This window comes from Rhea pennata, chromosome 7, assembly GCF_028389875.1.
Source record: "Rhea pennata isolate bPtePen1 chromosome 7, bPtePen1.pri, whole genome shotgun sequence".
Taxonomy (NCBI): Eukaryota; Metazoa; Chordata; class Aves; order Rheiformes; family Rheidae; genus Rhea; species Rhea pennata.
This window is the reverse complement of record NC_084669.1, coordinates 9,186,241-9,204,333: the sequence shown is the minus strand read 5'-3', so window position 1 is coordinate 9,204,333 and position 18,093 is coordinate 9,186,241. Positions and strand designations below refer to the sequence as shown.

At 37.2% G+C, this 18,093-nt stretch overlaps 1 protein-coding gene across 9 annotated transcripts in view; it reads right to left on the bottom strand.

Moving 5' to 3' along the window:
* The window catches only part of ABLIM1 (actin binding LIM protein 1), a 216,306-nt gene that overhangs the window by 148,277 nt on the left and 49,936 nt on the right, over positions 1-18,093 (bottom strand). For 4 of the 9 annotated variants that reach the window (XM_062580674.1, XM_062580662.1, XM_062580663.1 and 1 more), the window contains exon 1: positions 17,017-17,175. The exons of 2 other annotated variants lie outside the window; for them this stretch is intronic. In XM_062580674.1, coding sequence (XP_062436658.1) covers positions 17,017-17,056 — 40 coding nt within the window. In that variant the 5' untranslated portion in view covers positions 17,057-17,175. Of the gene's footprint in view, positions 1-17,016; positions 17,216-18,093 lie in introns of those variants that run through there. 3 more of the 9 variants (XM_062580669.1, XM_062580667.1, XM_062580668.1) reach the window with 3 other exon arrangements.

Here is an 18,093-nt window from a genome sequence, read left to right as displayed (position 1 = left end):
GGCACATGTACCTTTTACAACCACATCAATAAATAATACACGTTCTCACATATTTCCAGCAACCATTTCACTATTTTTGTTCTAAGTAGCTGGAGTTCTTATTCTGATTCCACTGCTGTAACTTAGGTAAAGCTGAGAAGCTAGACACCTTGCAACTTCTCTACTTGTGTTATTCACACTACTGGAAAGCAGGAGCATATCACCCTCTCATAAAATGGTGACACCCACACAGATGGATGAAAGAAAAAATTAGGTCCTAAGGATTTATGCTTGATCTACTGCAGCACGTTGTTAATCAGAATCTGACCCACTACCTCTGCACTTGCTGACAAATTAGTAGAGAACTGCACAGTTGCAAATTTCTAGACTGATTTATAAGCCCCCCTATGAATTAATGCAAAAAGTGATTCTCAAGTCTGCTACACAAACAAAGAATTTCTTTGGAGTTCCTGCATGGATCAATAGCATAGCCTGTCACTGTTCATTCAATTTATTTTCTATTCTGAGTTATGATTTATAAAAATGCCTAATTGTCTACATTTTCTCCAGAAAACCAATGAGCAACACTGGAGGGGCTGGTAAAGCAAATACTACCAGCTTCTTCTGGTTCACGGCTGTATTACGTATTTGCCTCTCATTTTAGCAATGGCTTCACTAAAATTTTCCTTTTAACACAACTGATCACTCATAAGCAGTAACTATCCAAAACAGTATAAGGGTTTTGGTCACTATTACTATTCTACCATGAAGTTAATCAGGCACAGAGCTAACTAGCAAAAAGCTATTTGCATGGAACAAAAAATGTTATCTAGCACTAAGAAATAATGAATCTGAAAGCAGATCTTTGAAAAATACTTCCCTGACATATACAGCCACTTGTTATTAACATTTTTAATAGCTGAACAGAATGATAAGTATATGCAGTCTGCTTGATCTGTCAAGGGACAGGCAAAATTCCAGCACATAAGCAATCTGGGGATCAAAACTGAGGACCATAATGCAAATTGCAAAAGACTGCGTTTTTGAAGTTTATATGCAAGTTCCAGATGAACACATATAACCAACTTCATAGACTGGCATTTTCAGAAAAAAAAAATATATATAATTCTTAATGGAGCATAACAAATCATCTAAGCAGGTGAATACATCAGCCTCTCCACCAATAAACAGTTTTATTAAGGAATAAACCAAAGTTCAATATTAATAAAGAACACAAACCAAATATTAAGAATTATAGGAAGGAGTAGAGAGGATTGTCACAACTCTGCACACATCCACATCCTGCTGTATTTTGAATACTGTATGCAATTCTACCGCTAATGTTTACAAAGGTTATAGGAGAGCTACGGAAATAAAGTGAAAAAAGATAATCAAAGGCATGGACTTCAGAGGCACAAAAAGCATCTAAATAAACTATGATTGTTTATCCTGGGAAAGAAGTATCTGTGTGAGAGATACAACAGAGGTCTAAAACTCACAAGTGACAAGGCAAAGGTGAACAGGAAATGACTGTTAATTGTCTCTTCTGATTCAAAAATTAGGCAGCTTCAAATGAAACTAATAGGCAACAGGTTTAAAACAAACAAAAGAGAATATAGTTTCATAAAACACATACTCGAGCTCTGGAAAATACCATCATGTGATGCTGTACTTTCAGAAGTGTTTTTCCAGCTTGAGTACTTCTGCAGATTAAGACCCTCTTTGTTCCAAGATGGCCACATACACATGCATCTTATCCATCAGCTACTTTTGACTGTTTAGATTGATTTTTTATCCTTTTCCATCCTGTCATTCACTAATCCACACCTGAGCACATCTGTTGTCATAAACATCTTTCTGCTAAGCAAAAAATCTGCTAACTGTAAATCAATCCAATCTATATACTGAGAAAAAAGGAGATCTGATGCCAGTCCTCACTTACCCAGATCCTTAGGACTGTCAAATAACTGCTCACATAAGTAGTAGTCATCTGGATTCAAGTAGGGCAGCTGCTTCAGTACACTCTTCTTGGGAATGAGATATAAGACCTCTGCAATGTCCCCATCCTCAATAATTGACATCCTTTTGACTGAATTTCTGAACTTCACCTTTTCCAAAACCAATTCTTTACTTTTACTTAATCCACACAGCTTCCCAAACGTGTTTAAAATAGGGAAAGAAGGCATTTTTATTAGAAAGAAGCCGGGGAGAGGAACCTGTAGTGTATGTATTCAGTCTACTACTCACAGCATGCTGTCCTTACAGATCCTTCTCTTTTTTCCTTATCCGGCAAAGGAGATTAAGGAAGATGTATTTTTAGTGATTATCTTCAAGAGATTATGACAGTATGCTTGGTCAGGTGACCACCATCTAAAACTATTGTAATCAGTTACAAGTCATCCCTAGGAATGCATAAACCTGAAGCAGAACCTCTACACGGTATCTGAAAATCAGATTAATGATACAGGGCAAGAGAAAGAATGTATCTGAGATGTATAAGAGGATTAGTTAAAAACAAAAATAAAAACCTTGCTATGTTAAAAATCTTATTATGATAGAATCATCATAATAAACTATACATGTACACATGTGCATTTATAATCTACCAGGTCTCTGTTCTATGGCAGGTCTGTATTTGTTATGGAGAAAAGGTTATACAACAGGCAGGGCATGTTTGTCCTCCTTTTTGAAACACGTACAAAGGCTGACTAACATGGCTTCATAAGCAGATTTCTTTGGCAAAATCTGTTCTGTTGCTTCCACTGTCTATTACAAACAGAAGCATTTAAGCTTTCTCTTAAATACTGAGGACTGGTTTCCTCATGCTCTCTTCCTTTCCACTTTCCTGTATGGCTGACAGGAGAAGCTTCACAGATACTGTGCCAAGTCAACTTAATCACTTAAAAGAAGTATTTACATTAATCCAATTCTAGTAACTTGCTAATCTAATCATCTAATGGATATTTCTCCCTGAGTAAAGACAGAGTTAATCATCAACTGTGCACCAGAAAGCCACAGGAAATTCCAAAGCCAAAGATTAAAAAAAAAGAAAAAAAGAAAAAAAGAAAAAGAAAAAAGGCAAAAAGAAAACTAAAACAACATTTATCATCTCTAACAGGAAGTTACAGGTAGAAGCCAGAAGGGCCCCTGCTCAAAGACAAATTCAGAATCCTTACTCAGCCAAACTCTCCAGAGTAGCAGCACACACAATGTTCAGCTCAGGCTTTCAGTTTTCCTTAACACACAAGAGTTATATCTAACTGCAAAATGACCAGGGGTAGTAACTGCACTGCTTCCAGTAAGGCCTTCACTAAATTAGAAGGTGAAGAGATACCAAAATAAAGAGCTTTCTAAGCACAGTGAGAAATCGCTAGGGAAGTTATCGTTTAACCCTTCCCTCGAAACCCAAATAGAGTTCGAGTACTACCTGCTGATAGTGACAAGATTTGAAGAGAAGACTGCTTTATTTAATGCTTTAAAGACAACATATTGTCTCTCCAATCCAGTCTTGGATCACCTATTATTACATACTCTTTGCTTCCTATGAGATCATTTGGGTTTTATTTTTAAGTAGTGTTATCTTGAAAACAAGCCTGAAACCATGGTTCCTATTAAATAGCCATTGATTTTGCAACCAATCATACACACCATGGGACAAAGCCAGTATAAATCAGCACCACTGCACTGATTTTGACTGTCATGCTAATCTATGTTTGAGGAGGGTTTGGCTCAATAAATGTAACAGCTAAGAATTAAGAGTTCTGTCCTAAAGCATCTTCTACTAGATCAGAGGTCACAGATCTCAGAAAGTGCTGTGTTTCACAGCATTCCCCGCAGAAATTAAGCTTTGCAGCTATTTCTCAGTCTCTCTACCAGATCTCACAGCCTACTGACCTGCACACCACAGCCAATCAGTGGAAAAGGCAGAGCTCCTTGAACTCCAGAAGTTTCCACCACTTCAGCTGAAGGTAGATTACCAATCTGTACTTAAAGTAGATAACAGTTCACAGGAGATGGCTGGATACATTCTCTCTAACACGCGTTTCTCAGTTTAGTATAACAGCGTCATTTATTTCCAGATAATCTGTAAAAGATGTTGACAGGCTAGAGAACATGTGATGACAGCAGCGCCTGTTACCCAACTTCACCAGAACTTCACCGGACACCGAACTTTGTTCTTTGAAGTAGGTGAGACAAAAGCACACGATTCAAAAGTCAACTATGCAGAAGTTAATGCTTAGCATGCAGAATGGTAAGCTGTGCCAGTAACTTCTTAAACTACTGCAATAAGGTTTGCTACAACTTGTCTGCCTAAACCCTAGCAGAAGAGCCTGTAATTTATCAGAACTTAAATTCACAGATTTGAGGCTGACTCTGTTTTCTCTTCTAGCCATGCTGATTCTTCTAGCTACATTTATGTAGACAAGTTACACCAGCTAATGCAAAAAGTACTAAACTAGTAAGATCTGTTATGTAGCAGTTACCAGAAGCTGCAGTCTTTTGTCACATAATCACACACCATCATAGCAGGATGAAAGCTCTATCAACTCCCTTAATCCCATACTGCATTGTCCCTGCCTATTTAACTCCTGAATAATTTTAGAAGAGCAATGACAGGATACAGGTGAAGGAGCAGAGCAGAAGCACAAGAGGCTGTACCTACTTTTATCCATGCACAGGGTCTGTTTCTACACTTGCTAGGCAAGACTTCAGCAGACAGAACAGTCCCTGGTGCTAACTTGAAAGAAAGCAAAGATGTCAATGCCGTTTTCCACAAGAGCAGAGTCAGGCTGTGACTGCTGTAGAAGGGTCAAATATTATTTCAAATAGTTAAGTGTAATCCAGTCTCCTCCTACCACGAAGACTCACAGCATTGTTGTGGGGTGGCTCAATTTCAATGTGCATTATGTGATTTCACCATGTCACCATACAAGCATCCTGTTTTATAATTTTTTAAAATAATGCTACCTTGCTCTGAAGGAACCTGATGTGTTGATGCCCCTTTCCAGGCCTGGCTATTGCTATCATTGCCTGATAATGACAATTTCAAGGGCCAGATACTAGATACTACTTGTAATGAAATGGCTTTTTTGTTAGTGTTTTTAAAGTACAAGGTGTATCTTTAAGAGCCTCCATCCTGTCAATATGTAATATAAGGGGACAAGAAGTAGAAGTGAGCAAAACAAGACCAGGAAGCATCACAGGGGGTTTCTTAATCAGACTAAGGGCTGCTTAGAGCAGTGGGCTCTAATGGTCAGATCCCCATCTCCAATCTAAAGGGCGGTGTAAGGGGGCCTTGTACAACAGTTACCAAGCATTAGGATTGAGCATTAGTCAGAATGAAAAAGACAGTGGCAATCTCTGATCACTTAAATTAAGCACTCCATCAAATGGTAAAGGCTGATTTCTGATATGCTTGCTGAAAAGAAAAAATCCTGAAAATGTTCTAAGGAATCCAGCTTGCCCAACCCAGAAGTAGCACTGAGGAAATTTTTGCAGTGCCTGACAAGTAACACTGTATGTTTGAATCAGGGGATCTAAGGTATGTCTGATCTGAGTAGTTGGTACAGGGTGCCTAAGTATTTACAGAACACATGGGATCATACGCATTTTCAGATGTGACCTCTTTTGACACTGGTAGATTCACAAGGGGCTGGATATGAGATGTAAATGAGGTAGATTAGATACTTTAAATATTTGATCTCATTACTGCTTTTATATGTATTTTAACTACAAATATTTTCATCTGTCTCAAAGCTTTTTCATATTCAGTCTCTTTTGAATTCACCAACCCAGCCAACTGCCCAGATGATGAAGTACATATGTTTGTATACAACCAGGAATAAGTCTTCTCTGTACTAGTACTACAAGAACGAGAAGTAACAATAAACCTTTACTGTGCAATCAACAAATTTCAAAACAAAATAGCATACACTGAATAACAGCAAAGATTAGATCCCAAGGGCTAAACTCATAGCAGAAGAAATTTCTCTCCCTTCTCTCCAGCAACATCAAACTGGTTGTTTAGCTCATGAAAGACAAAAATGTATAGCACACTCATAATACTATCTTTAATTGCTTTTGTCATCAGAATTAAATTCTCTGCAGATGCATTTTAGTATAATTTTATTCTGGCATTGAAAAAGAAAATCAATAAATTGAAGTCAATCACCCCCACTCAGTGAAATCTTACTGTGAATAAAAAGCAAAATAAAAAACAAACAGAAAATAAATTAAAATCAAACCAAATTTTCCTTTTTCCTCCTCATACCACTTCGGAGAATAGCACATTTACTACACAGTTAGACAGTTCCAAATAATATTTCATGGAGCTATCCAAGATGGCAGGACTATCTTCTCCAATTAAAGAGTTCTCACAGATACTGAGGATAAAAAGAGGAAAACTCTTCACAGAGCTAGAAAACAAGGAAGGATTGCAGCCTTAATACCCCAAAAAATAGAGTTATCCAGATGATTCAAAAAAAATAAATAAAACAGCAAGAGAGCAGAAAGATCATTCTAAAAATCAATTTTTCACACTTAAAGAAACAAAAACTTTAAAGTTATGGTAAAATTATTCTATATATGTCTGACACAGCTTTCTTTTTGACTTTGGCCACATACAATTTACTCAAGATTGCTGAGTGAAGTACAGAAGTACTTTGCTATTCATTGTAAACTGGTCATCAGAATAACAGAGATTAAAAAGCACACTTAAATCGTAACTCATAGCTTTTGCACATCAAAATTAATACTGTTTCAAAAACACCTTTTCATTTTGTGCTTCTCATATGCAAATCTTCAAATAACTTTACCTAAATGTCCAAAACAGGCAGTCATCTTCTGGACATACTGACACAGGCCACTCTCACTGCAGGATTCCTCGGCAGGTACCTGTTCACTCATTTCTTCAGAGGGAATTACCTGCCTCTGCAAAGTCAACAGCTACTGGTTGCTTGAGAGATAATAAGACTATGGAGCTTTCTCTTCCAGCTTACCTCCATTAATAATTCAGGCACTACATAAAATCTGCTGAGCTCTAAAAACCGGTAGTGCAAAGCTACTTTGTGGCTTTTTAAGTAATTATGTCTTAGTCCTTAAAAAGTATCTCAGGTTATTATACTTCAATAGTTTACGGGCAGTATTTTCAAATTGCAACAAGATCCAGTCTCTCACTGCACTTAAGAAAATGTATTTGGGCCAGTGTTCAGCTCATTTAAACATTTAACATATTCACCCAGCCCAAACTGAGGAGCAAAGCTACCACCATTATGAAAATGTGTTACACTCCAAAAAGCAGACATGTCCAGCATACAGGAGTGGTCCTGTATAAGGATTTTCAGCCCCCTCATATATACCATATCCCAATCCTAAATGTTACATATTTTCTAGGGGTTAAAAATAAAAAAGAGCCCAAGTGCTAGCATCATCTTATTTTCTGGTACTTCCTAGCACAAAGTATTTCAAAAGAACTAAGGTACCACAGCCTCGAACAACAGGAGAGAGAACAGTGTGTGTCAGCTTACTCACTGGAGCATGAATCTAACCTAACCTTACGGGTATCCTGCCTTGCCTAACACGAGCAGGCAATGAGAAACTGAAACAGTAACCCACCGTGTAAATTTGCGAACACACTGAGGATCCTTGTTGCTTCTACTAGCAAGCATGGGGAAGTGGGCTGATTTCAACAGTAAGGGGAAAAAAGCCATGGCAGGCCATGGGTATGTTTTGCTTCTCAGAAAGGCACAGCAGTATCAGACTAACATAACCAGAAGAAGAAAAGGATGAGAAAATGTTCTATAAATCACACAATCGATGTCTACCTACCTAACTAATTACAGAACAGCTTTGGGTATACACTTGTCTCAGGTGATCATTACAAGCAAAGAACAGGAGGTTCCTCGTAACAAATATGCTTCTTGCACACTGGTGCTTTTTCTCCTGCTCTCAGTGCCTATTGCTTCTTCACCAAGATCACATTAATTCATGAAAATATACTTTATAGTCATATAATGACTGCTGATGCCCATGTTGAGCACTGTTATTATTCTCAAGCAGCTTTTGGAAAAGATCTGTTAGTATATCATGATGCAAATTTTATGCACAACAGATCAAAAAGCTTAGCTATTTCTATTTAATGCTATTTCAACAATTTCTTGTCTATAAAAGCAAAAGACCTATGTAAGCACACAGGGGCACTGCTATCTCTTATTGTGCTAAAAGCTCTCAAGAATCCATATAGATGTGAATTTTACCGCTTCTGACAATGCTGGAGCTGTTTCATGAACATAAACATAGTAAACAGAAAAATGAATTAGCCATTCAGAAAAGTGGCAACAGGAAAAACCTAATTCTCTGTGTTCTTGCTCTCCATGCTCTAGATGATTTTCTGATCTGAAGGTTTTATTATACTATCTCATTTTCTATTACATTTAGTATTAAGTTGTATGTCACATGTTAGAAACTGCAAAGCTACTTCTGGAACAGTTATTACACTTTTAGGTGGCCAAATTCAGATAACAGTTCAAAGAACTACTCAATGGGATATAATGAAACAATCAACAATTTGCAACTGTCAGGTGACAAGTAGGAAGTCGAGTAGTAAAAGATCAATATTTTACACTACCTGTGGACATAGCAGAGTCAAGCAGTAGATGATACATGCTTTATGGAATCATACAAAATATCTGGCATGAGGAAGAAAAAAAAGCACAGAAGAATGCATGGTATCTTACTGGCATTCAGTTAGGATGTCTAAATTTGCCTTTGTTTTGTACTCGGTTACAACTGTTCCAAACTCTCCCTAAACTGTTAGCAAAGTATAGCAGTATAGGTCCACAACAGACTTGTACGTTATATATTCAGTTTTTTGAACTCTGTAATATGAGTAAACCAAACCCGTATTAACAAGAAGCCAAGTAAAACATTCCAACTTTAACAACCACAGTAAATTATTCTTCATTTTCCCACTATTCACTTGACAGTCATTTTAAGAAGAATCTCTGCTCTGCTAGTGATCTCTGCTTCCTGATTACTGATTGTAGGTAAATTTTCTGAATTTTGTATTTTCCACCTTTGTTTTCAAAACTAGATTAAAGACAAATCTTAAAAGAAAAACATTAACAAAGAGCATCACAAAAATGCTCTCCAGCATAGGGAATTCCTACATTATGGAGACAGAGGAAGCAGTAAACCCAACAGTTCATAGATCTCTAACAAGTCAGTTTAGTGGTTTCAATCCACACAAGAGAAAACAACATAACACTTTTACAGATCCTTCTTGGCTTTTTATGGTAGTGTTGACAGCACTCCTTAGGTAGCAGGACTTTGGTGGTAAGTCCAAAATTATGAAAAGTAAACTTTGTGTAAGATAACCTATACTACTGCCTATGATAGAAGAAACATACAGCCCACAGACAAAGGGTGTCTATACTACTAAAAAAGGTGGAGATTGGCTAAGTATGGCTTATCAAAAAGGGCTAATTCAGCTTAAGGTGATATCAAAGGTAAAATAATTTATGCTATAACTCAGCTGAGCAACCCAGTAAAGCACTAGCCACTCCTAAAGGCTTGTTATCAAGCTGTTAAGATTTTGTCACCACTGCCCACTTCCATTAGAAACATCTTTCTTTGCAGCACATGCAAAACACAGTAGTGAAGACTAGACAAGAAACTGAATTAAGTTCGAAGGTTGAATAGGATGGAGCCATGTTTATATCTTACATTGCATCACACATTTAACTCTTTCAAAAAGCATCTTGGGATCTCCCAAGCTGGCACTGAGCAAATGTAGTATGTTTTATATATTTACAAACCATGTTGCATTTTGTTAAACTAATTCAGAAATAAGTAAGCGAATTTACTGATTTTTTTTCTTGGTGTTCCTCCCGAAACACATGCAGCATTGCTTTTCCCTTTATTTCTTCTATAAAATTTGTTATCAAGAGAAAACACAAAAGAAAACGCTATCACATTTCTATCTCAGGACTTAACTGAAGACCACATAGTGATAATTTCCTTTCCCAACTGATGACATTTGTAAAATCTTTCAGCTGAATTAAAGCATTGTGCTCAGCTTCCTGTTATCAACTATGTATGATAACTTTCACGGCACATGAGCCTTTGACAACAAAAGATCAGCTTTGCAGAGCACTGTAGAGCTGGACAGGCAGCGAAACAAGCTCTTAGGAATGCTTTTCCCTTTGCTGTAGTTTCAGAAACTGAATCTGATTCACTTCTCTAAACCCCAGCATCCAAGTTTATTCTTCAGTGAAGGAGTACATCTTAAGATTAAACATATAAAAATACCAAAACAGTATGTTTGAGATTACAGCTAACCATCTTTTTGTGGGGTACGAGAGAGAGAGAGAGATCAAGAGCCATCTTCCATCATGTACAATTATTAGCTGGGTTCAAACAGTACACAGAATATCAAGTACCCACTGAAATGTTTACACGATGTTAGAAAAAAAAAGGGGGGGGTCAGTACAACAAATCGTACTATTTGTTGCCTTTACAAGCTTTAAAACACCTTTCTCAAGCATCAAGTTTGGCCGTGGTCAGAGATCAGATATACATTCACTGGATGCAAAAGAATTACTTAAATCAGTTTCATAATCACACTGTCGCTATATTGGATAATCCACTTTCATTAACAATACTACAAATAAATAAACATAAACTGTTTTTAAAAAGCAGTTATTATCGCTTCTTTAAAAGCAACACACAAACCTCTTTGTAAAACTGTGATTTCACCAACTGTAACAAAGTATTTGTTCATTCTATATTATAGTTCTATGAAACCTGGAAAAACAAAACAAAACAAAAACTGAGAACTGAAGCTGGGTCTATCAAAGGAACCAAGCTACTAAATGACTTAATTATACTCTTCTTATTATTGCAGTTTTGCGTAAGAGTCAAATGAATTCTAGATACAACCATCCTTTAACCATAACAAAGATCACACTCTTGCCTTGACCAAATTTTAGGAGTCCACAATGTTTTCTAGCACCTATGCCCATAGAGATTTTTTGTTGAGGTTTCCACTCTACTTACTACAATGCAGCTTCCTCACTATACCTGCTGCCATAACCCGCAAATTAAGTGTTGTTTCTGTGACACTACACCTACAACGTTGACTTTACCTTTTTTAATTATTAAAGGCCTCAAAAGTAGGGTGTCCATTGAGATAAGTACCACTGAAGAACATCACCAACATTCAGATGAATTTCTGCTGCATCCAGAATAGCTTATGGATATCCTATTCCACCCCATTTAAATAAACAGCAAAAAATCATGTTACTGGATAAGGAAAATGTAACTAATTCTGTACATCATCTCTGATCTAGAAACTCCATTTTTATTACAGTTGAATTCTTTTGCCCCAAACATCAAAATCAGTGGTAGGCTGGTCGCTATGACTAGAAGGATGCACAGCTGTTCAGGCTATGGCAACAGGTGTGATTCAATGAAAGGATATTTATCTTCCTTTTTTATCAATTCAAAAGTGTATTTCAGACTAGTCTGAGAAAAGACTATCTCTGCCCTCAACTATTTTCAGACACAAAAGGTCAGTGTGTGCATTAATGGTTTGCTCTATTGGATTATTACAAGATGAGGTAGCTAAGCATTTTATTTCCTGGCAGCATAATTAAAGACTAATCTATTGATCTATATTGTCAAGAAAACTGCAACATATATTATTATAGCAAAAGCAATCCATTGTACTTTTTAGTGGAAAAGAAACAATTGTAACTGCTGACAACTGATGCAATTTTGTAGGTAGGATATGGTCACAGCTATATGAAATACAAATGTAAAAACTGCTGCCCCCTCAAGAGTTTCTATGATTGAATATCTGACTCAACAGTACAATTCAAGTGCTTGCCTATCCCAAGGCTCATAAAAAAATTCCACAGCTTTCATAGGTCTATACATGATGCTTGAACAGATGTCTAAGCAACCTTAGGGAATAATTAGCAAAAAGGATCATGGTAAAAGTTGTCATTCCTTCAGATATTCAATATGATATTGATTTTTTTTCTTTAATCAGACTTTTTTCTTCAGTTTTCCTTTCCTGAACTCAGACATTTTTGTCTCCACATAAGAGGTCAAATTCTTTGTGATGCTCTGTTCACAATGGAGACTTCATAGTACCTGAGATGGAAATAAGTTGGGAAGGAAAGAGATTTAAAAAAGTTGAAAGCTCGTTGGTCTTTCAGTCCTCATATTTATTCTTTGTACCTTTTTGAAGTGTGACATGCTGTAAGCATGACATCAAAGAAAGCACCACTCCTCTTGTTCTATATTAAAATAACCTGGATATTATTGTACTCTCTCTTCTGACAAGTCACATGATTAGAGAAATGCACGCAGCAACTTTACTCAAACACTGAAAAAGGAATTTTATTAAAGAGAGTCTCAGTTCACTGTAGAACTTGCTAAACATGTTAGTTTAACATTTGCCATTTTCTCATCACAGTGGATCTTCTGCTGCAGATGTGAAGAACCAGCACACATGATCTTAAATAGTTAAGTATTTCTTTGGCGCATCAAACTCTCATTGTCTCCAACATGGAAGCCATTCTTGGAGCATGGCATAACGCTAAAGGACTAACATTTGCAGTTCTACTGCCCCTCCCAGCTCCAGTGAAGCCCCAAAACAGATTCTTTCTGTGTGCTCCAAGCACTAATTTAGGTACCTAACAGAAGCTGGAACAAACTTTTTGTCAATGCCTGTCAAAAACAAAACTAAGAATAGGAGGCTGCCTTTCAATATAGTGGAAAACATGGCACTGCCACAGGACACCAGAAATGACACCGGATCAGCTCATCACTGCCAACATTCCTACTAAAAGCAGCTTTAAATATGCTGTGTTGGCTATTCTTTGCTTTGTAATCAAATAAATCCTACAACACTGCAGAACCCTTCCTTTCATGGTCAGTACTATCCTCTGGTTAACACATCAGCAGCGCACGCGCATACAAGTGACGGAAAGCTCTATTGTAAACTAAATGACTGTCACTTAAGCAAAATTATGTCTTTATTACTAGCTCATGCTTACACAGGTATTATGTTCTGTACAGGCAGAGATGAGGCTGGACATGTCTGTCTCAAACACACTGATGGAACAGAAGATAGACTCAAGGAACTTAGTTCATTCATGACATACAGCATAAAAAAAAATTAGCATTCAGAAAATTGAAGTTTTTGTCCTTTTGAGTGTCCCATGGCTTTACTTTGCAGAGATGACAATTTGTTTTTTCTTGATAGTCAAGAAAAAACAAAAATTGGCACCAATAGAAAAAGCAAAAATCATAGAAACACATAAAATTTCCAGAGCTGACAGGACACTAAAATGGGGAAACATGCCCTTGACTTGAAGGCACAGATACAGCTTGGTTTGTTCTTTACCAGCAGTGCTCAACACAAAACAGGCCTTATCTTACCATATTTCCCTAACAGGTAGAACATTGTGCAGCTGTGCCTATCAAATACTGTGAGAGTTATTCCCAGATGGCATTAACTAAAGAGTCTTGATCCAGCAGTGGAAGTGGAGCACATTTAGCCTCTAGTAAGCTTACAATTTTGGAATAAAACATAGGAAACAAGGTCTTATGTGACCAGGAAAGTCATCCCAGTAATCTATGGGAAGGGAGCATGAGTCAACAGGAATAGCTACAAAGAAACCTAAGATCACTGTGCAGTCTGCTTGTCTGATATTTACCTTATAATGTATGCAATAATGATTTACAGCAGTATTTCTTCAGCAATAAATTCTTGATCTTATCCTGTCACTGCCTGAGCAGATGCCATCTAGCAAGGCTATTTCTTTTTGCTAGTTAAGGTCACATGAGTCTACAGTTACTGAAGAAGTAGCTGTTCCAGCAGGAGAATATTCAACAAAAGGTTGTTTTATTTTAAGAAGAAATATTCTATGGCTAAAGTAAAATTTAAAGTTAAGATAGCCCTTGCCACCTTCGAGAGATAATCTGTTCCGGCTGCATTCTTAATCCTCATCACAGTTTCTATACTTCCTGGTACTTAAGTGCATTTAAATGTCTGCAGTTACTCACTCCACAGTGAGAGCTTCGATTCTGCAGTTTTTTTAAAGAGACTGCAAACAAGTACAACTAGTGCAGATTATGATTTTTTCTTTCTTTCTTTCTTTCTTTCTTTTTTTTTTTTTTAAGTGTAAATACTCCTTTAGTCTAGGACAAAAGTTTAATTTTATTTGTGCTATAACTGTGGTACTTGTTCAATTTACAGATTTACTAATGACATAGATCGATGACAAAAAAATATTTTTCAATTTACAGACTTTCCAAGTTCTGCTCATCATGTCTCTAGTATTTAGATTCTCTAACGGTCTTCATATATTTCAGTAGGAATTTGATTTAGGAACAGTCGTGTAATTGACAATAGCGAAAAAAGAGAGAGAAAGGAAAAAAAAAAAAAAAAAAAAAGTAGACAAGCCAGCCTGGCTGCGCTAATTAAAATTGACTGATGAAATTCTAGCAATAGTCAGCAGCATTTTCAGATGAATCAGTTAAAACAGGTGCTGACCACCACAGGATTTGTCAGTAAAATACTTTATGTTTTAAAATGTTATGCATATTTTCTGACTGAACATAGCTGGTAGCTTCAAGTTATTTTCTTTTTAACTATGAATGAGTTACAAGCTAGTCCACTATTCTGTATCAGTTCTCTGTTTGTTTGGGACTTTTTTTCCCATGCTTCCACTTTCTTTGGAATCCAAACCCCTCCCAGTACTTCTACTAGAGTCAATTAATTGATTCTGAAGAAGTTAAAAATTTCAGTTCTCCAGCTGCTTACAGGACCATCATCAAAATAAAGTCTGGCCTTTAGATTCAAAATAGCCATGTGACAAAAGGAAGTAGCAAATCATTTTTCTACAGTGTGAAAAACAGCACATGAAACTGAATTAAAAGCAAAAGTAAGAAAAATCTGTTGTCATTACTTTATTGAAATGACAAGCATCACATTATCTGTATATATTACACTTCAAAATGCCTAGACTCTCAACTTCTTGCTAATGCGAGGAAAAAGAAAATTCAAATATCGTCAGTAGAAGGGAAAAGCAATCATGCTCTCCCCTCCCTTATCAGGAGTTTATCTGCTAGGATTCAACAGTGAGAATAGATTTCCTTCTTGACACAAGAGTTCGTCTGCACTAGCCAAAGCAGGCAGAGGTATAATCAAGGCTTCCCTCATTTTCAGTGTGTGTGTGCAGGAACAGAGAACAAGACATTCAGTCTAATATCCACTGGACTTGGACAAAATGTTCATTTGATCAGTAAGTTCATGTAATAGTATGGCAGGTTCCCACATCGCAACAGTATAGAAATATCCTATTTTAACTGAATACTAACATCTTATACTTCTCTGCAGATATTTTCATATACATTCAATCTGAAAAGGAATTAAAATAAGACAATATTTAGAAAATAGGGCAGAAAAAGTAATTTGGCACACCTAATTCAGCACATGTTAAAAGAAACAACACAAGTAGGACTGTTGTATCCAGCTCAATTTTATGATATATCTTTGTTCTAAAAAAGCTAATTAACAATAGAAAAAAAGTTGTGTTTTTTTTTTTTTTTTTTTTTTTTTGCTATTATAAACAGCTGTTAGAAGGTTGGGTTTCTTTTTTTGATGGTTTTTTTAAGGTAAAGTGAAACATTTCATAAATAGATGTACAGAGCTCTTTAATATGTACACCTACACATTTTTAAAGTGCCAGACCTATAAAAATAGATCTGAGTAAGATGTTACCTTTAAGTGGCAAGCATTGGATTGGACAACACGAAGAAAAAAAAATGAAGTTCCACTTCTGCTACTTCTAACCCCTGAAGTCAAATGGGTCCCTGAGGGTCTTATTTGCCTCCGCAAGCAGAACAGAATAAACAAGTGCAGCAACTACCCACACCTGCATTACTAAGAAAGCTAAATACATCTTTTAAATATGTATTTTTAATTACACCTCTTCCTTCTTGCCCCCATGCCTTTTTCCAAAATTCTGATATTAAAAAAGAGAAATAATTATTAAGTGAGGTACGCTTTGCAGGCCTCTTAGATGCAAGGAGTACCCCCTTCGTATCATATTATGTAACTTACGACCAGAACTGTGCTGACTGTTCTTTTGGTGTTTAGAAGCAAGGTGCTTTGAGTCTCATTTCTCAGTAGCTCCTTGCAGGTTGCTACATGCTGGCATTCTGTGCTGTTTGTAGTCATACCTGCAGCACCTTTAAACAAGGAAAGCACTGCTTCCCAGCAATAGCTGCTCAACATCCTGCAACCTGCCTCTCTATGCAAAAACACACACAAGTGACAGACAGTCCTACGACAGCCAAGAGCTTGTAGGTGTGCTTAGTCAGTAAGTCACGCGTTGTATAACAATGTCTCCTCAGGATAAATTCCTAAGAAAAGCTGCTCTCAACAGCATCCTACAACAAGATTAGTTACCAGCTTTTCAGTCAAAGCATTAATTAATAATACTTTGAACTTCTATGTTATCTTCCATTACAAAAGAATTCTTTAAGAATGTACAGAAACCAGATCACAGCAATAACGTACTGTCATCCTCTTTACTCAAAAAACAAAAAAACTGCAAAACAAAGCAGTGAAGTAGCTCTCACAAAAATACACATGGAGTCAGAGCTGGATTAAAGAGACTTCAGCTGTTATCCCACTGAGCTATGCTCCCGTTAAAAAATTCAGTTCAGAGGAGAAACACGTGCATGCACGCACAGGCTGTTCAGCCACACAAAGTCCACTTTTCACAAAAAAAAACCCCACCAGGCTGGGAAGGTGGTTCACTCTTTCTTCAGCAAAGATAAACAAACTAAACTAAAGAAATTGCTCCATCAACAAACATCCCCAGTTCAATCCAACAATTTCCTCAGCTTGTTTTCCTTCTGTAACTAAGTTCCTTCTAGAACTAATGTCCTGTGGATGGTTTAACCTATATGATTTATTTATAGAGATTTACATAGCAGAACTAGCCCAGGACAAACCTTTGTTGTTTGCGGAGCTCTGATGTATTTGTAGTTCCATTCGTAGTCTCAAGCTGTAAAGTTTCTAGACCTCAGAACTACAGTCTTTCAGAGTAAGGAGATGACAAGCTGGAGGAACAACACAGATCCTTCAGTGATGGCTCACTTTATGGCTTTACTCCTAGTATTTCCTGGGCTGAGCGTTACTGAAGGGAGTGGCCCTGGCAAACTGGGTGCGTCTATGTTCCCAAATAGTTTAAAGGAAGAGTGAATATTTTCCTCTAGATATCCCATTAGTCATTTGGATTGTGGTATGTTGTCTTTCAAACAGTGAGATTTTCCAATGTATCAATCATCTCAAAGTAGCTGCTATCACTGATAACTTTCTTTTTCAGACAAAGAGCTCCTAACCTGCCTCAAAAACTGACTGCAAACAACAAACTTGTGCCCTATGACTATTTCACTTCTATTTTAATCTCTCTTCTCACTCCCACTGCTTTACTTATATGCATTTATTGTGCCTAAGTAAAGGAGTAAGAGCCAGTGTATGATGAGGATAAAGTTCTTGCTTTCACAATTCCCCCTTCCCATGGCAGGGAAGCCAAAGCCCCATGCATCTTCTCTAGGCTCCCACAACACTCCTCTCTGAGGGAAAAGATTAGAAAGACCATAAGCATAGACTTCCAGGCATTTCCTTCTACACAAGTGCACATACCACAAGACAAACTATTTCATAAACAATTGAATTAATGAATCTTGGTTTCTGACAGATTTGCATCCAACATCCTCAACATCCATGAGGTCTACCCTATCTCCTGTGCAGTAACATTCCCAGAAATATTTTCAGTTCCTTCCCTTTCATCTGCTTTCCCCAATCCTCTTCAGGCCTTTTACATCCTTCTACAGTATGCTTAACTGTTTCCCTTAAATGCTTCAGTATCTTTGACTACTTCCCATACCTCCTGAATTGCACACTACTCTCTTGGCTTTCTCCTGCACCCCCGCTACTGGTGAGTGCCCTCTGAGTGTCACCCTTCCCCCTCTGCCAGATCCACGGTTGGAACTGACCCACAGGTCTTTTGCATGGAAGAGGGAGAG